The sequence below is a fragment of the Camelus bactrianus genome, chromosome 26 (genome assembly GCF_048773025.1).
Source record: "Camelus bactrianus isolate YW-2024 breed Bactrian camel chromosome 26, ASM4877302v1, whole genome shotgun sequence".
Taxonomy (NCBI): Eukaryota; Metazoa; Chordata; class Mammalia; order Artiodactyla; family Camelidae; genus Camelus; species Camelus bactrianus.
The window spans coordinates 2,651,254-2,665,670 of NC_133564.1; the positions used below are offsets into that span (position 1 = coordinate 2,651,254).

General features: G+C 49.1%; 1 protein-coding gene and 1 long non-coding RNA gene across 15 annotated transcripts in view; one reads left to right on the forward strand and one right to left on the reverse strand.

Annotated features, from left to right (window-relative positions):
- Positions 1–1,516: 1,516 nt before the first annotated feature.
- LOC141575155 (uncharacterized) lies at positions 1,517–10,127 on the reverse strand. Of its 2 annotated transcripts, XR_012502534.1 has the most exons (5): positions 9,952–10,127; positions 8,334–8,566; positions 6,023–6,189; positions 5,066–5,195; positions 1,517–3,468 (listed from the first exon to the last, which is right to left on the reverse strand). It is a non-coding gene; the product is annotated as an uncharacterized LOC141575155 (long non-coding RNA). The 2 variants fall into 2 exon arrangements; XR_012502533.1 differs by lacking the exon at positions 6,023–6,189 and having other exon boundaries at positions 9,952–10,111.
- A 232-nt stretch (positions 10,128–10,359) lies between these two features.
- LOC141575153 (uncharacterized) overlaps positions 10,360–14,417 on the forward strand; it is a 195,240-nt gene continuing 191,182 nt past the window's right edge. For all 13 annotated transcript variants that reach the window (XM_074353754.1, XM_074353755.1, XM_074353758.1 and 10 more), the window contains exons 1-2: positions 10,360–10,528; positions 11,955–13,086. In XM_074353754.1, the coding sequence (XP_074209855.1) occupies positions 13,045–13,086 (42 nt within the window). In that variant the 5' untranslated portion in view covers positions 10,360–10,528; positions 11,955–13,044. The remainder of the gene's footprint in view (positions 10,529–11,954; positions 13,087–14,417) is intronic.

Below are 14,417 nucleotides of genomic sequence, written 5' to 3' on the forward strand. Positions count from 1 at the left end.
TAATTCTAAAGGACAGCTTCTACTGTTAATACTAATGCATGCACATACACACAAACACACGTGCAGACGCACTGACTCTGGCCCACATACATTCCCTACACACACACGTACATGGACTCATGTACCACACACACACATAGCATACACACAACCACACACATCCCCAGGCGCGTGCGCGCACAGCCACACACACACTCACAGTCATGTACCACACAATTCCCCAGGTGCGTGCGTGCGCACACACACGTCATACACACCTTTGGCGTTATTCTAAATCAATTTACAATTGAGGGTCTCAGTGTCCATTGTTTTATCCGCTCAGAAGATCCTGACTTCGGACTGTGAAGCAGGAGCCCCTCCTCTCTGGAGATGGTCTTTGCCACTTACAGTCTCAGTAGAGCCAACATAAATGCTCTGGACCCTTGGAAGTGCAGGGCCAGAGCATACCTGGGAGCTCACATTCTATATATCTAAACATTTTAAGTGCAGTAGGTTCTAAAGTCCTGCCTTTACAAATATACATTCATTATAAGGGGGAAGGCCAGGTTCAAAATTAGAACAACCAGACTCAGGGGAGTCCTGCAAAGAAAGTGAGTGTGTGGGGAGAGCTGATTCCCAGACTCTGATCACTAGCCTGACCCTTTTCTTCCCAATGCTGGGTCCATCCCTTGCCATAAGTGGCCTTGGATGTGCACAGGGGGACACTCAGATTTCACGTCCGGGCTCTGCCTATAACCTCCATGCAAACAGCTGCCCTTTGGCCTCTCTGTGAGTCCTGGGAATCTGAACTCCGGGGAGAGCCGGTGCAGGCACTAGAAATGGGTCAGGGGCTGCTGAGGCAGGGCATTCGGCGTCCTGGGTTTCTAGAGCATGGGATGGAGCCAATGACCATGTCCCCTTGGCCTTGCTGACTCCACCCGATGGAGGGCGTGGCCAGAGGAAGTGTCAGGGCCAGGGGAACCTTCTGCAGTGCAGGACCCAGGGCAGCGGGGGGCCCGGGTCTAAGGAGAGAAGCCCTAAGGAAAAGTCTGTGGAGGCTGTAAGGTACCTTCATTCCCATTAATTAAATAAAACAAAAGCTTACCACAGGCGTGCGGGGGAAGGGTTTTGTTATAACAAGGGAAGGCACTTGCCAAGGTCTGGCCATAGAGGGCTGCTGGGTTTGCCAGGTTGAAGAGGAACCGAGAGGCCGTTTGCCTCCTCTGGGTCTAGACACTGCTTGAATTCTTCCAGGTGACACTTAAATGCAGTGAGACATGGAACTCTCTAAAGTTGTTAAAATATTCATGGTGAGCCATTCAACTCTCTCCTCATTCTTGGCTACGAAAGCACGATAAACACAGGTGGGAATCTCATCAGCCTGTTGGTTGGTTCACTGTCCATCTGGCGCCCCCTCTTGTAGGAGCCTTTATCACATCACCCAGGGCTGACCCATCTCAGGATCACAGCTGATTTTCCACAGGTGGCACCACTTGCTGGTGACATGAAGGAACCATGTTAGCCACCTCCCAAACTCTGAGGCTTCTCCTGGGAGGAGCCTGCAGACACCCAGTCCAGCCTCTGCACAATGATGCTCCCCAGTGTCACTCCCGGCTTGCTGCCCTGGCCTCTAGCTCTGGCCAGAACCTCGCTGAATTGTCGATAAATGTCCCCCATGCACCACGTCTAAGCTTGGGGTCCAGAGGTGACCATGGTTCTTATTTTCTTCCCATCGATGGACTGTTTGATCTTCATGTAATCGTGTTGGCAGGAAGGCCAGTACCACCCTCTTGAGGCCTCCCCGAGCCGCCTCTGTCTATAACTGTCCTAGCGCCCCAGGGGATCGGGTCTGAAGCCTGGCACTCAGACACGAGGATGACAGCTGGAGAGACAGGAATCCACTCCTGCTGTGGCTTCTGCTGAGGCTCGATGTGGCCATACAAATGGATCCCACAGGCCCTGACTTCACTTGACTCGCTGCAGGGATGCTCCCACACTGCCCCGTTCCCCCCCAGAGACAGAGGGCTTTCTGCTTGTTCCCGAAGGCCCCACCCCCGAGGGGGCACTGGGTCCAGTGGAGCATCCAGCCTGGTTCCCCGCCAGCCCTTAGGGCTTTGGTGGGGCCTGGAACATCAACTACCCTCCCCTTAGGGGCCCGTTTGTCCTTTCCAGCCAACAGACCTAGGTCATAAGCACTTTAACTCACCTGAGGGTGTTTTCCTCACTTCAGGGGCAGTGAGGACGGGGCTTCTTCACACTCCAAGTGCCCCAGGTCTGGATGCAGACAGTCTGGCTCTCCCCCAAGTCCTGCAGTTCCGGGCCACACCTGCTGCTGGTCACAGTCTGTGCTGTGTTCTCTTCCAGGACAAGGGGTGCACTCTGACCCCCGCCCCGCCCCCACCAGCGGTGGCAGAGGCGGCGGACAGGCAGGTGAGCTGGGGCCTGAGACCGTGCCCACAGGTCAGTGCCCCAGAGGCCGCTGGTGACTAGAGGGGCCACGGGGCAGAAGGCAGCATGGGATGGGAGGAGGAGGAAGGTTCAGGATAAGGAGATGAAAGGGGGAACGGACAGCACGGTGAGGGCCTCGGCCATGAAAGGGAAGAGAAATCACAGTGACAGCTGGAGCGGTGTCGGCGTTAAAAGCTGCGGGCTGTTTTTTTTAATTTTATTAATTACCAATATATATTGATAGATTTCTTATTTTATTAAAGATTATGTTCCATGTCATATAACAGGATAGAGTATGTTATTATTTATTAAATAATACATAATAGAAGATATACTAGCATATTATCTTCTGTTTATTTATTAGCAGATAGTATATAATATATATGTAGGTGTTTATACACATAATATATAATTCATGCATCTATATAATATATAACCCATAACAAATAATGTAAGATTATGATTAATATATAATATAACAAGATTACATAACAATAATGATGTAATATTACCCATTGTATGTCTTGGTTCATGACACATTCTCATCTTAGGTGCCTGTCAGAGGTATTTATGTATTAAAATTAATATTATAAGACACAGTTATGAACCTATCACCCAGCATCATAACAGGAATATTGACAGTGACATACTGTGTCCTCTTTCCCTATCCTGCTCTTGGCCTTTTCTCACAGGAAGTAACCAGCATCCTGAATCCTGGCTTACCCTTGCCTTGTGTTACTTTCACACACACAACATTTAAGATCAGTTAAAACAAATGAACTGCAGGTACATGCAATGAAGTGGATGAATCACACACTCCATGTTAAATTGAAAAAGTAACCCCTAGAAGGTAGCCGATAGTGTGCTATGCTTTTAACTGTGTATATATATGTCAACTAAACTCACTGAATTAAGAACAACTACAGCTAGAGTCCAGGTGGGAGAGGGACAGATAAAAGGTGAGGTGAGCAGGTTTGCTGCAGGTGAGCGAGTTCCTTTCCAGTGACATGTCATTCTCTCTGAAGCAGGAGGCAAGGCCATCTGCTGGGAGTCAGGGAAGAGACAGAGGGAAGCTTAGAGGTGTGCAGAGAGCAGAGAATGTTGACACCACTGAGTGATAAGTGGGGAAATGTGCTCACTAGAGAAATCCTGGAGGATTGCCTGGCAGCGGCAACATGGTGGGCATTGATTTGTAGTCTTGGAAATCTGTGCTGGGAGAGCCTGCTGCCTGCAGGCTCAGAACAAGTAGAGCTGGGTGAACCGAGATGGAAGTCGGCCTGGTGAGGAACTGAAAAGGTCAAGGCTCAAGGGGGTTTTGTCTGTCCTAAAGAGAGTGCTGACTGTGGATGCAGAGCTGGAAGGTGGGGAAGTGGAAGTAAGAGGAACGTGGACAGGCAGGAAAGCAGAGGAGTCAGCACATGATGCCCCAGTGAGGGTGAAGGAGGGCCAGGGAGGCTGGTGGAGAAGAAGCTGGACGGCTAGAGGTGGGCACTTAAAGGAGAGAGGCTGGACCTTGGGTGGAGACACGCCCGGGTATGAGCCCGGGGGTAGGGTGAATGGGGGGTGGCTGGCTCAGGCTGACAGAGAAGAAGACCCTACAATGACCATACTGGGTGGTGGAAGGAGAATGAACTTTGACGTCTTGATGGTAGGAGGCGAGGCAATACAGAGCTGGTGGTCCAGGTGCTCCTGACTGAGGCAGATGAGCAGGGAGGCCAGGGTGGCAGGCACTGCTAGGAAAGGATCTGGGTTTTCCATGTGCTCCCACGAGGGGAGGAGCAATCATCTGAAGGTGGAAAGTGAGCACAAGGAGGCCAACCCAGGCTCCTGATCAAACGGGGGTTGTGAAGGTGCAAAGCGTCAACTCCAGTGATGGTGGCCCAGGAAGCAGGGACCACGGGTGAAGTGAGGGGGCACTCAGAGAAGAGAGGGAGAAGAGTCTTCTGGGTGTAGGGGGAAGAGAGGCCCCAGGACAAAGGAGCACAGAGGCACAGTGATGAGGATGGACTGGCTCTATGGTGACACTGCAGGGATGGCTGGATCTTTGTCCTGAGGGCTTAGGTTGGGGGGACTACTGGCCTCATGAGGATCCCCCTCTCAGCAGCCTGGACAGAGGCTCTCGCTCCTGAGAGCTGTGTGGCCACCACTGTTCCCGGAGGGGCTCTGCCTCCATCTTCTCTTATCAGACTTTCCTGCCCAGCCCCCGACCGCCAGCGAGGGAGCCTGGGCCTCGCAGCTGTTTGCCGTGGAGGGACACAGGCTCCTCGGAGGAGCAGGCGGATCTTACTTTGCTCCGTAACCCAGGGCCTAGCAAAGCGCCAGCCCATGTGTGGGCCATGTAGGGGCTCGGATACTTACTATACTAACTCAAAGCAGTAGAATTGCAGAGCTGGAGGAAGTGACCACTGAGCTCACAGAGTTCACTGCCCACACCCCCATTCTACAGATGAGGAATCAGAGACCAAGCAGTGAAGCAGCCTTGGCCAAGGTCACGCTGCTCGTAAATGCTGGCCTGTGTCGGGCATGACAAGTGGTGAGCTGCAGTGAAGGGGCTGAGAGGGGTCTCTGGGGCCAGAGAGCTCGGGTTCAAGTCCCAGCTCTGCCATTTATTAGCCGTGTGACTAATGAATGTCCTTACCTTTAAAGTGGAACTCATAGTGGTGCCAACTCATTGGGTTGTCATGAACACAGCGTTCCTGGAACAGCAGGACAGAGTTCTGTAAGGGTTTGCTGTTGCTTTGGTTATGATTATTATCACCAAGTGAACCCTGAAATGAAGAACAAAGGCAGCAAGAATTTTTATTTTAAAGGAGTTTCAAATCCTCTGATGAATGCTTCATTTCATCTATTCAAGTTTTCATTTGACCCTTATTAACAACTACACAATGGATGACTTTTGAGGCAATCTTGCTTCATGTCTTTAATTCTCACTAACGACACAGGCTATTTAACAGGCAGCAGTTTCTTTTCCAGGAAGAGGGACAAAAAGTTAAAAATGACTCAGTGCCTCTCGGTCCCCAGTGAGTTGGTTGTGACCTGTCAACCCAGCTTTGGGGAAGTGCCCGCTCCCCCTGGGCCCACTGAGCTGCCCCGCAGCCTCCAAGGGGTGCCGTACCCCCACACGAATCCAGTCTCTTGGTTCCTATCTTTGCTTCAGATCCCTCAAGGACTGCCCATGCCCCAGGGCCCCATCTGCCCCACCAGCCTTGGCTGCTGGACTCCAGGACACCATCCTGGGTCTCAACCATCCCCTGTTCCTATGACCGCCCCACTACTCTACATTTTGTCCTTCAAGTGTGGGCTTCTGTGGCTCGCCACACAGCAGGGGTCTCCCCGTCCTCCACCTTGGGTAACTGCATCGTCCTGCACGGTGCCTAGGGAACCCGTGTGGAGGCAGGAAGAATACAGAACAACAGGTGCTCAGAGGGGCTGCCTTTCCCACTGCAGGGGCCCTAGAGAGCTTTCTCCCAGCTGGTTATTCACAGGCGCTGAAGCTGTGGAATCTCGATCTCACCAATTTAAAGGGCATCATCACTAATTACAAAAGCAATCATTTCTTCAGTAGCAAAAGGAGAAAAGACTTTGTGTTCCCCACCTCCAACTGTTTTCCTCCACCTTCAGATGTTTCTCATCTCTGGGCAAGGGTAGAATGCAACTCACAGAATATTATTTTTCAATGTCTTTTCCCACTCTGAAGATTGCTTTCCCAGAACCGATGAAGGCTAGAATGGTTTAGCTTCCCTGGACTGAGGATTCAGAGGCCTGGGGGGAAGGGGGGAGGGGGAGGGGAGATAACTCAGCAATATTGAACCTAACAGAGACATTAAAAAGTTCTATTCTAAACAGAAAGGAAGCAGGATGCTATAGAAACAGGAAAACCATAGTTGGAAATGCAATAACGAGTTGCAAGAGAATAAACATAAAGATGTAAAAATGAAAAAGGACATCAAAATAAAAAAAGTTGGGAATGGGAGAGGGGAGCAAGAAAATGTAGATTTTTTTCTTTCTTTTTTTTCTTCGTTATTCTTAGGATGTGTTGGAGCCTACGTGATTATCAGTCTAAAGGAAATAGATATAGTAATGGGCTGATATATTTGAAGAATAAGGTAACCACAAATCAAAAGCATACATTAGAGTCGCAAAAAAACCAAAAAGAAACAAACTCAAAATGGCTTAAAGACTTAAATATTACACACGACACTATAAACTTCTCACAAGAAAACATAGGCAAAACATTATTTGACATACATCTCAGCAATGTTTTCGTAGGGCAATCTAAGCAACCCAAGCAACAGAAATAAAAGCCAAAATAAATAAATGAGACCTAATTAAACTTATAAACTTTTGCACAGCAATAGAAACCATAAGTAAAACTAAAAGACAACCTATGGAATGGGAGAAAATATTTGCAAAAGATGAGACTGACCATGGCTTAATTTCTAGACTATATAAATAGTCCATACAACTTAATAAGAAAAAAATAAACAACCAAATCCAAAAATGGGCAGAACAACTAAACAAGCAATTCTCCAACGAAGACACACAGATGGCCAATAGGCATATAAAAAATGCTTAATATCGTTCAATTATCAGAGAAATGCAACTCAAAACTACAATGTTATCATCTCACACCAGTCAGAATGGCCATCATTCAAAAGTCCACAAACCATAAATGCCGGAGAGGCTGTGGAGAAAAGGAAACCCTCCTACATTGTTGGTGGGAATGTAGTTTGTTGCAGCCACTGTGGAAAACAGTATGGAGATTCCTCAAAAGACAAAAAAAAAAAAAAAAAAAAAAAAAAAAAAGGCTTATCACCTAATCCAGCAATCCCACTCCTGGGCATATATCCAGAGGGAACCTTCATTCCAAAAGATACCTGCACCCCAATTTTCACAGGAGCACTGTTTACAATGGCCAAGACATAGAAGCAACCTAAACATTCACTGACAGATGACTGGATAAAGATGCGGTATTTAGATATAACAGAATATTACTCAGTCATAACAAAGAAGGGAATAAGGCCATTTACAGCAACATGGATGGAACTGGAGATTATCTCACTAAGTGAAATAAGTTAGACAAAGACAAGTATCATATGATATCATTTATATGTGGAATTTTTAAAAAAATGATACAAATGGACTTATCTATAAAACAAAAAACAGACTCACAGACTTATAAAACAAACTTAGGAGTTTGGGATTAACAGATACAAATTACTATATGTAAAACAGACAAACGACAAGGTTTCACTGTAGAACACAGGGAAGAATATTCAGTATCTTGCAACCTATAATGGAAAAGAACCTGAAAAAGAATAGACTATGTATATGTACAACTGAATCACTATGCTGCATACCTGAAACTAACAAAACAGCTGTATAACTGAAACTAACAAAACATTGTAAATCAAACACATTTCAATTTAAAAAAAAATTGATAATCTCTAAATACCTTTATTCAAAGAAAATCTTGAACTCTTCCCTCTTACAAAATTTAAAATGGGTAGCTTGAGCAGGACCAAATTATACTGGATGGGCAGTTACATATCTTCTCCAGCACGTGGCCCATGCTACACACACATCGTGTTTTCTTACAGGTAAGAATAGCCCTGACTGCACAGCGAGCGACTCTTTCTGGGACAAGGGCCTCTGTGGCAGTGGCCTCCTTGTCACCGCTGCATCTCACCAGGAGGCCAGGGTTTTCAGAGGGGAGGGGACATAGAGCTCATACACTTCAAATTGACTTCCCGAAAATACTATGGAAAAACCAAATTCACCTGCAGTGTAGGAAACATGAGCAGGGCCCCTAAGCAGACCGACAAGCCCAAAGTAAGATGGCCCGATGTTCAGATCGGAAACAGAACAAAGACCACCTGGCCCCAGTTAAATGACCACCACCTCACCTGCAACGAACTGCTCGTACTCAATGTCAGGGATGTTTCTGTTGAGACTTGGGAGGTCAAAGGAGTCGGACCAGGGATCGGGGCTCTTCCAGTGGTAGAGGTGGCCCCAAGGGAATAGCACCAGTACCGGCTCCTCCATCTTCAGCAGGGTCTTCAGGAGGAAGGCAATGTGGATGCAGACGTTCCTACGGAGGTTGAAGCCCTCTGGAGGGTTGAAGTCACACAGAAGGTACCTGGCAGGGAGCAAAGGAGAGCCGGTCTTCAGGGCCAGGCCTCTGCACAGGAATCCCGGCTTAGATAGAACAGATACAACGGGAATCCCTGCACAGCCCATGGCTTAGACTCCAGACACATTCAGCAGCTTCTGGTTTGTAAAGTGGAGGCACTGCCCACCCATCTCCATGTGGCCAATTACTTCAAGTCCGGGAGCAGTTGCGGAAGACATCTTGGCATCCGTCTAACACCACTAAGCACCCGACTAGCATCTGAGCACCCGTTCTCCAGGGGCTCTCAAACTTCTTGTTCTACAGAACCCTATACACTCTTAACAATTACTGAGAACTCCAAAAGGCTGCTATTTATGTGAGTTTAATCTATCACTATTTCCTGTGTTAGAAGTTAAATAAGAAGTTAGAGAAAGTGTATGAATTCACTTAAAAATATTAACAATCTACTGTATGTTACCATTAATACTCTTAAACAAAATATAATTCTATTTTTCAAAAGAAAAATCATTAGTGAGAAGAATAGCAGTGATTTTAATTTCTGCAAATCTCTTTTGGACTGGTGAGAGCTGAATTCTCCTGCCTCTGCATTCCCTGTTTTGTGATATCGCAGGCCAGGTTTTCCCTGGAAAACCCCGCAGGAACTCGGGAGAGCAAGAGTGTGCAAAAGGCAGGTGACATCCCGGCGTTTCTATGAAAATGGTCTTGCACCTCAGGGGCCTTGGATACACTTTGATAACTGTTGCCCTATCCAAGGCGAGACTCTTCTACACAAGAGCCAGGCAAGGGTCCTGGATTCTGTAATGAGTTACCGCCACCACACCCCTCCCTTCTCTGTGTGTTTCTCACAAGCTCCATTACTGCAGATGAGGATGTAATCCTCAACTGGGGCCTCTAATCCCAGAAGACTGCTAACTTCAAGAGGGAGGGTCCCATCTACCATCCCTACACCCCGCATAGTTTATTTTGAGTCAAGCCCTAGATAACTGCTTATCGGCACTGACCCTTGTGTCTTTTTCCTGAGGTTGACTGAAGGAACCAACATCTGGATGGAACTGAAATTTCCCTGCAGATAAACAAGGCTGATAAGCCACCCCATTCCAACATCTGATTCTGGGGCTCTTCAAAACCCGGGTAAGGCCCCGTTTCATCTAAGATGGGTCCTCCGCCTGCCCTTCCCGGGGGGTTCTGGGAGGCCGCGGCCACCAAGGGCGACCCAGACTCGCGGCCCCAGCCCCAGGGCCTGAGGGGGAGGAAAGCTTGAGGCTGTGCCCAAGCCCTGCCCCGCCCCGCCCCAACACGCTCCCCGGCACCACAGCCCTCCCCGGCCACCGCCCCAACCCCGATCCCACCCCGGTTCATGTCCGCCGGCCCCACCGACGGCGCGGACGTACGTTTACCGTCTGTGGGACGCCGCCCCAGACAGGATGTCGGCCGCCGACTGACCAGGCCAGAACTAGTCGCCCGGCCGAGCAAGCCGCCATCCCCAGCAGCAAGCACCGCCATGGTCCCGGGCAGCTGCACACTTCCGGAGCCCGCTACCCGCCCCAGAAGCGCACGCCGGCCCGCGCAGAGCGTGGCGCCTGTAACCATGGCAACTCCGCGGGGCCCTCCCCTAGCGCTTGCGTCGTGCTTCCTCCCGAGTCTAGTTGTGCGAGGGCAGAACTTGCGGAGCCAATGGGAGCCAGGGCGCAGCCAGGACGGGGGTGGGGGGAGGCTTATGGGACAGCTGGGCGGGGCCGGGGAGGGCAGGGCCGCCCGGAAGTCCTGACCTGCAGGTGGCGCCGGCCGGAGGCTGGGGCGTTGCTGCCACCAGCGGGCGGGGCAGTGGGGCAGCGGGGCGGGGGCACCCTCACCTGTCCGTGTGTGGGGATCAGCCTGGGCTCCGTGGCCTCCGCTTGCACCGGACGTGGACCCAGGCTACCGGTGGGCAAGATAGAGGACTGAGCCCAGGCACGCACGGCTGGCCAGGTAGGGCACCTGAAGTGCAGATCCGCCAGGCCCGCTGCCGGCCTTGAATACGCGCTGCTAGGCAGTTTCCAAGAAGACGGGATCTGTCATAAGAGGGGAGGTAGGGCTTGGGTGCCAGATGTCGGGTTGGGTGCAGTCTCACAGGAGAGCAACGGTGAGAGGGCGCAGAGCGGCCCCTGTGTTGGCGGGGCTAAGAGTTTGGGGTATAGGGTCGGGGTGGTGTGTGCCTTTCTCTGTGGTCTCCTCACTCCAGAGCAAGGGGCTCTGCTTCCCTCCTCCCCTCACTGCACTCCCTGCCTTCCCCAGCACCACCTGGGGTGTGGTCATGTCGAGGCAGGGAAGGCCCAGGGAAGGGGCTCATTCAGGGGCAGGGGCCACTCTGCAGGGATGCTGGACCTGACAGCAATGCAGTGTTTCGGAACTCCCCTGGGCTGGGTTTCTAACCAGTGGGATGGAAGGGCCTTTCCTTCCTGGGGTGCATTTGGGGGAACTAGATACGTCATGAATGTCAGCCCTGAAAATGGAGGCTGTGCTACATCCATTCTTGGAAAGAAAAATCAGGCCCTTCCAGCCCAGGTGACTCAGAAAGTCAGTCAGCAATGTTCGGGGTCCCCAGTTTAGGCTTTCAATTAGAGCTGAGCGGCTCAGGAGGCCAGATCCCTGTCCGTGGCTCCAGGAGTAGGCTTTCTGCTGGGGGACAGGATCCTCACAAACACCTGTGTCTTTGTGGGTCACTCCCCTCTGACAAGCTGGGAGGCAGGGTGCAGTTGTGGGAAATCGTGTTTCCATGAGGAGAGGACCACCAAGTGGTGGGGGCACAGGAGACAGTGAGAAAGAGTCCCGCAGCCTTTCTGGAATCAAAAAACTGGCAAATGTGAAAAAGTGCATAATTTGTTTTATTGAACAGGCTGCTTATGTACGTTTGGAGGGCCAGGTTCAAGGACTCTGCATCCCTCCAGGACAATAGCCTCAAGAGAAGAACAGACAGAGCAGGAAGAGATGTGGGGTTTCTCCCAGGAATGAGGCAGAACAGGGATTTCTGCAGATTTGCAAGGAGACCCCGACCGCTGAGCACAGGGTTACAACCCCACGTGACCCTTGTCGTGTTTGGCTTGGGCTCTGGGTCTGGCCTGATCATGTATTCTTCCAGCTGAGTTCCAGAAATTCAGAGGGTAGACTTAGAGAGGCTGCGTTTGGAACCCGGTGTGGAGACGGAGGGTCCTTTATCCTGAGTCCCCTCAGCCTAATCACTGTAGCTGAGTTCCAACACCACCCAGGCCCCCAGGGTGGCCGTGGAGGGAGAGCAAGCCTGGCAGGTGACCCAGGGGTCCCACTGCTGTGCCCCTCCCTTATCTTTGTTCCCTTTCACCCCGGAAGGTGTGATTGTCTCATGTCATGGTGACAAGCCATCTCTCTTCTCTGTCAGGTGGGATCCCCACCCCCGCTCAGCCTTCTTTCTGCATGGATGCTGAAGGACCAGGCTCACTTGAAGTTCTGAGTTTGAGCAGTAAGGTGGAAACAAAGAAACCAATGGAAACAAAGAAACAAGTCATTGTGGCAAAGCTCCCCACCACAGAGAAGCTGCCCTGAGTGGAAGGGAGGGTGTGGGCATGCCCATTTGTTTCGTGTCTCCCAGTGCTCTTCGCTTTCTTATTGCAGACCTGCATGGTTACAACAAAATGATCTGCAAAACTGAAAATATTTACTCTCTGGCTTTTACAGAAAAGGCTGACCAGCCTCTGGTTCCCGTACCGGTCAACTGATTGGGGTACCTTTCCAGTTTGGAAACATCTGCCCAGGCCCAGGTTTGCAAAATTCTTTAAGAGTAGTTATGGAGTTTTGCTTCTAAACATTTTTATGGCTGTATACTTCTGAGCTGAGGTTGTGCTGTGTAATTCTGAGCCGGGATTTTCTCAAACTGTTTCTTATTTCTTATACCGGACACCCCTAAATTCCAAGGGGAATGGGATGTTAAGGAAGCCATGGAGTTTAGGAAAAAGATACAGATTTCATTTCCATTTAAGCATCGATGTATCTCCATCCTAGGCAGTATCAGTTCTGTGGTATTGATAGGGGAACTAAATAGCAACCAAATTTATAGAAAATAGTGGGTCATTGGGTACACAAGTTCTTCTTTTCAACATTTTTGTAGTGTTTGCAGTTTAAGATGACCGTTCCTGAGAAACAGGCAGCCTCTTAGAATGAAATAGCATTTTCCCTGAACCATACTCAATTTTTATTTCGTAGACAGCAGGAAGGGCAATCACACATCCAACACTTGGGGACCCCAAAGATAAAACGTAACTTTCTGGGAGCACACTCCCCCCGTCTCCCTCTGCTCTTTTCACTGTCCCATTGTCCCTGAAGGCTCTTTTGTATCTTCTGCTCATGACTCCAGTAACTCTTCCTTCTCGTCCCTCAGCTGGTAAGTTTACTTTTCTACTTTGACCAAGCAAACTGAAGCCAACAGAAGAGAACTTTCACCAGCAACTCCCAGCACATCCGCTCGCCTTCTGATGTCTGTGACCTCACTCTCGCTGCCCCACCTCTTATTACAGGTGACATCGAAAGCCAGATCATCCAAAAGTCGCCAGGGGGCCCATCCATACAATCTTCTCCGGGCTGTCACTCCCACATCCATCCTCTCTGTCACTACCTCATCTATTTTGTTCTCCTGCTAGTTGGCTCCTATCAGTATATAAAAGTCCATCCTCTTAAAAGAAACAAACAGCACTCCTTGACTCTAATTGGCCCCCACCAATTGCCACCCCATGTCTTTGCAGCAAATCTTTAATGAGTCGTTTAAACTCACTGTCTGCATATTCTCTTGAGCCATTCCCTTTTGCACCCACTCTGGCTTTCCCCCTGATCCCTCGCTCTATGGAAACTGCTCTGTCAAGGCCATCAGTGACCCCACGTTGCTAAATATAGTGGTCAGTTTTTAGTCTTCATCATGCGTGGCCCTTTGGCAGCATTTGACCCAGCTCTTCCATTTCTCCTCCCCCGTGTTCCTGCTTCACTTGGCCTCCAGCCCATCGCTCTGCTTTCGATCCACTGGCTGGTCTTTTGCCAACGTCTCCACTTTTTTCCAAATATTTACTGCGAATGTGCCTCGGAGTTGGGTCCTGGGTCTCTCTTCTATCTCACTGCTATCCTTTTGGTGGAAGCAACCAGACTTGGAAATTGACATGCCATCAATTTCTCGATTTGTCCAAAACTCCCTGAATGGCCTTTTCCATTTGGAACTCTCTCCCTGATACTCATATTCTTTTTCTTTCATTCATCTTGCTTTCACATTCATACATATGTTCTACTGTGTAAATTACTTTTCCAAATTTTGAATCAGTCCATACATATCATGTGAAATGCTCAGATCTCTATTATTTCCACTAAGATGCTTATTCTACCTTAGAACCTTTCTGCATTTCTGTATTTATGTCAATAAAGTGAATAGTATTTCTACAAGCCTCATAGTTAAACAGTGTGTTTGTTTGGGGCTACTATGTAACATGAAATAATGATACATCAACATAGTCCTTTTTCATTTAATTTTATGTAACACCAAGATGAGGTTTTTGCACTGAAGACTGTTTCATTGAAATTTTACCTACGTTATGGACAGTCAGTTTATGTGAAAGCCCTCATTTCTCCCCTTTTCGGATATATTTTCCATTTGGCTATTATAACATATACCTTGGCATGAAATAAAATTCCAAATCCATTCACATAATAAAATTAATACATTTAAATTATATTTTTTAATGTTAAAAAGAAAGAAAAAAAACCCCAGACTCCTCTACCTATTAGGCATTTCTGTGGCAATATCTAATAGACTCCTTAATCATGACATTGAAGAACTGAGCTGATTCCAGCCCCTTTCCACCTGCTC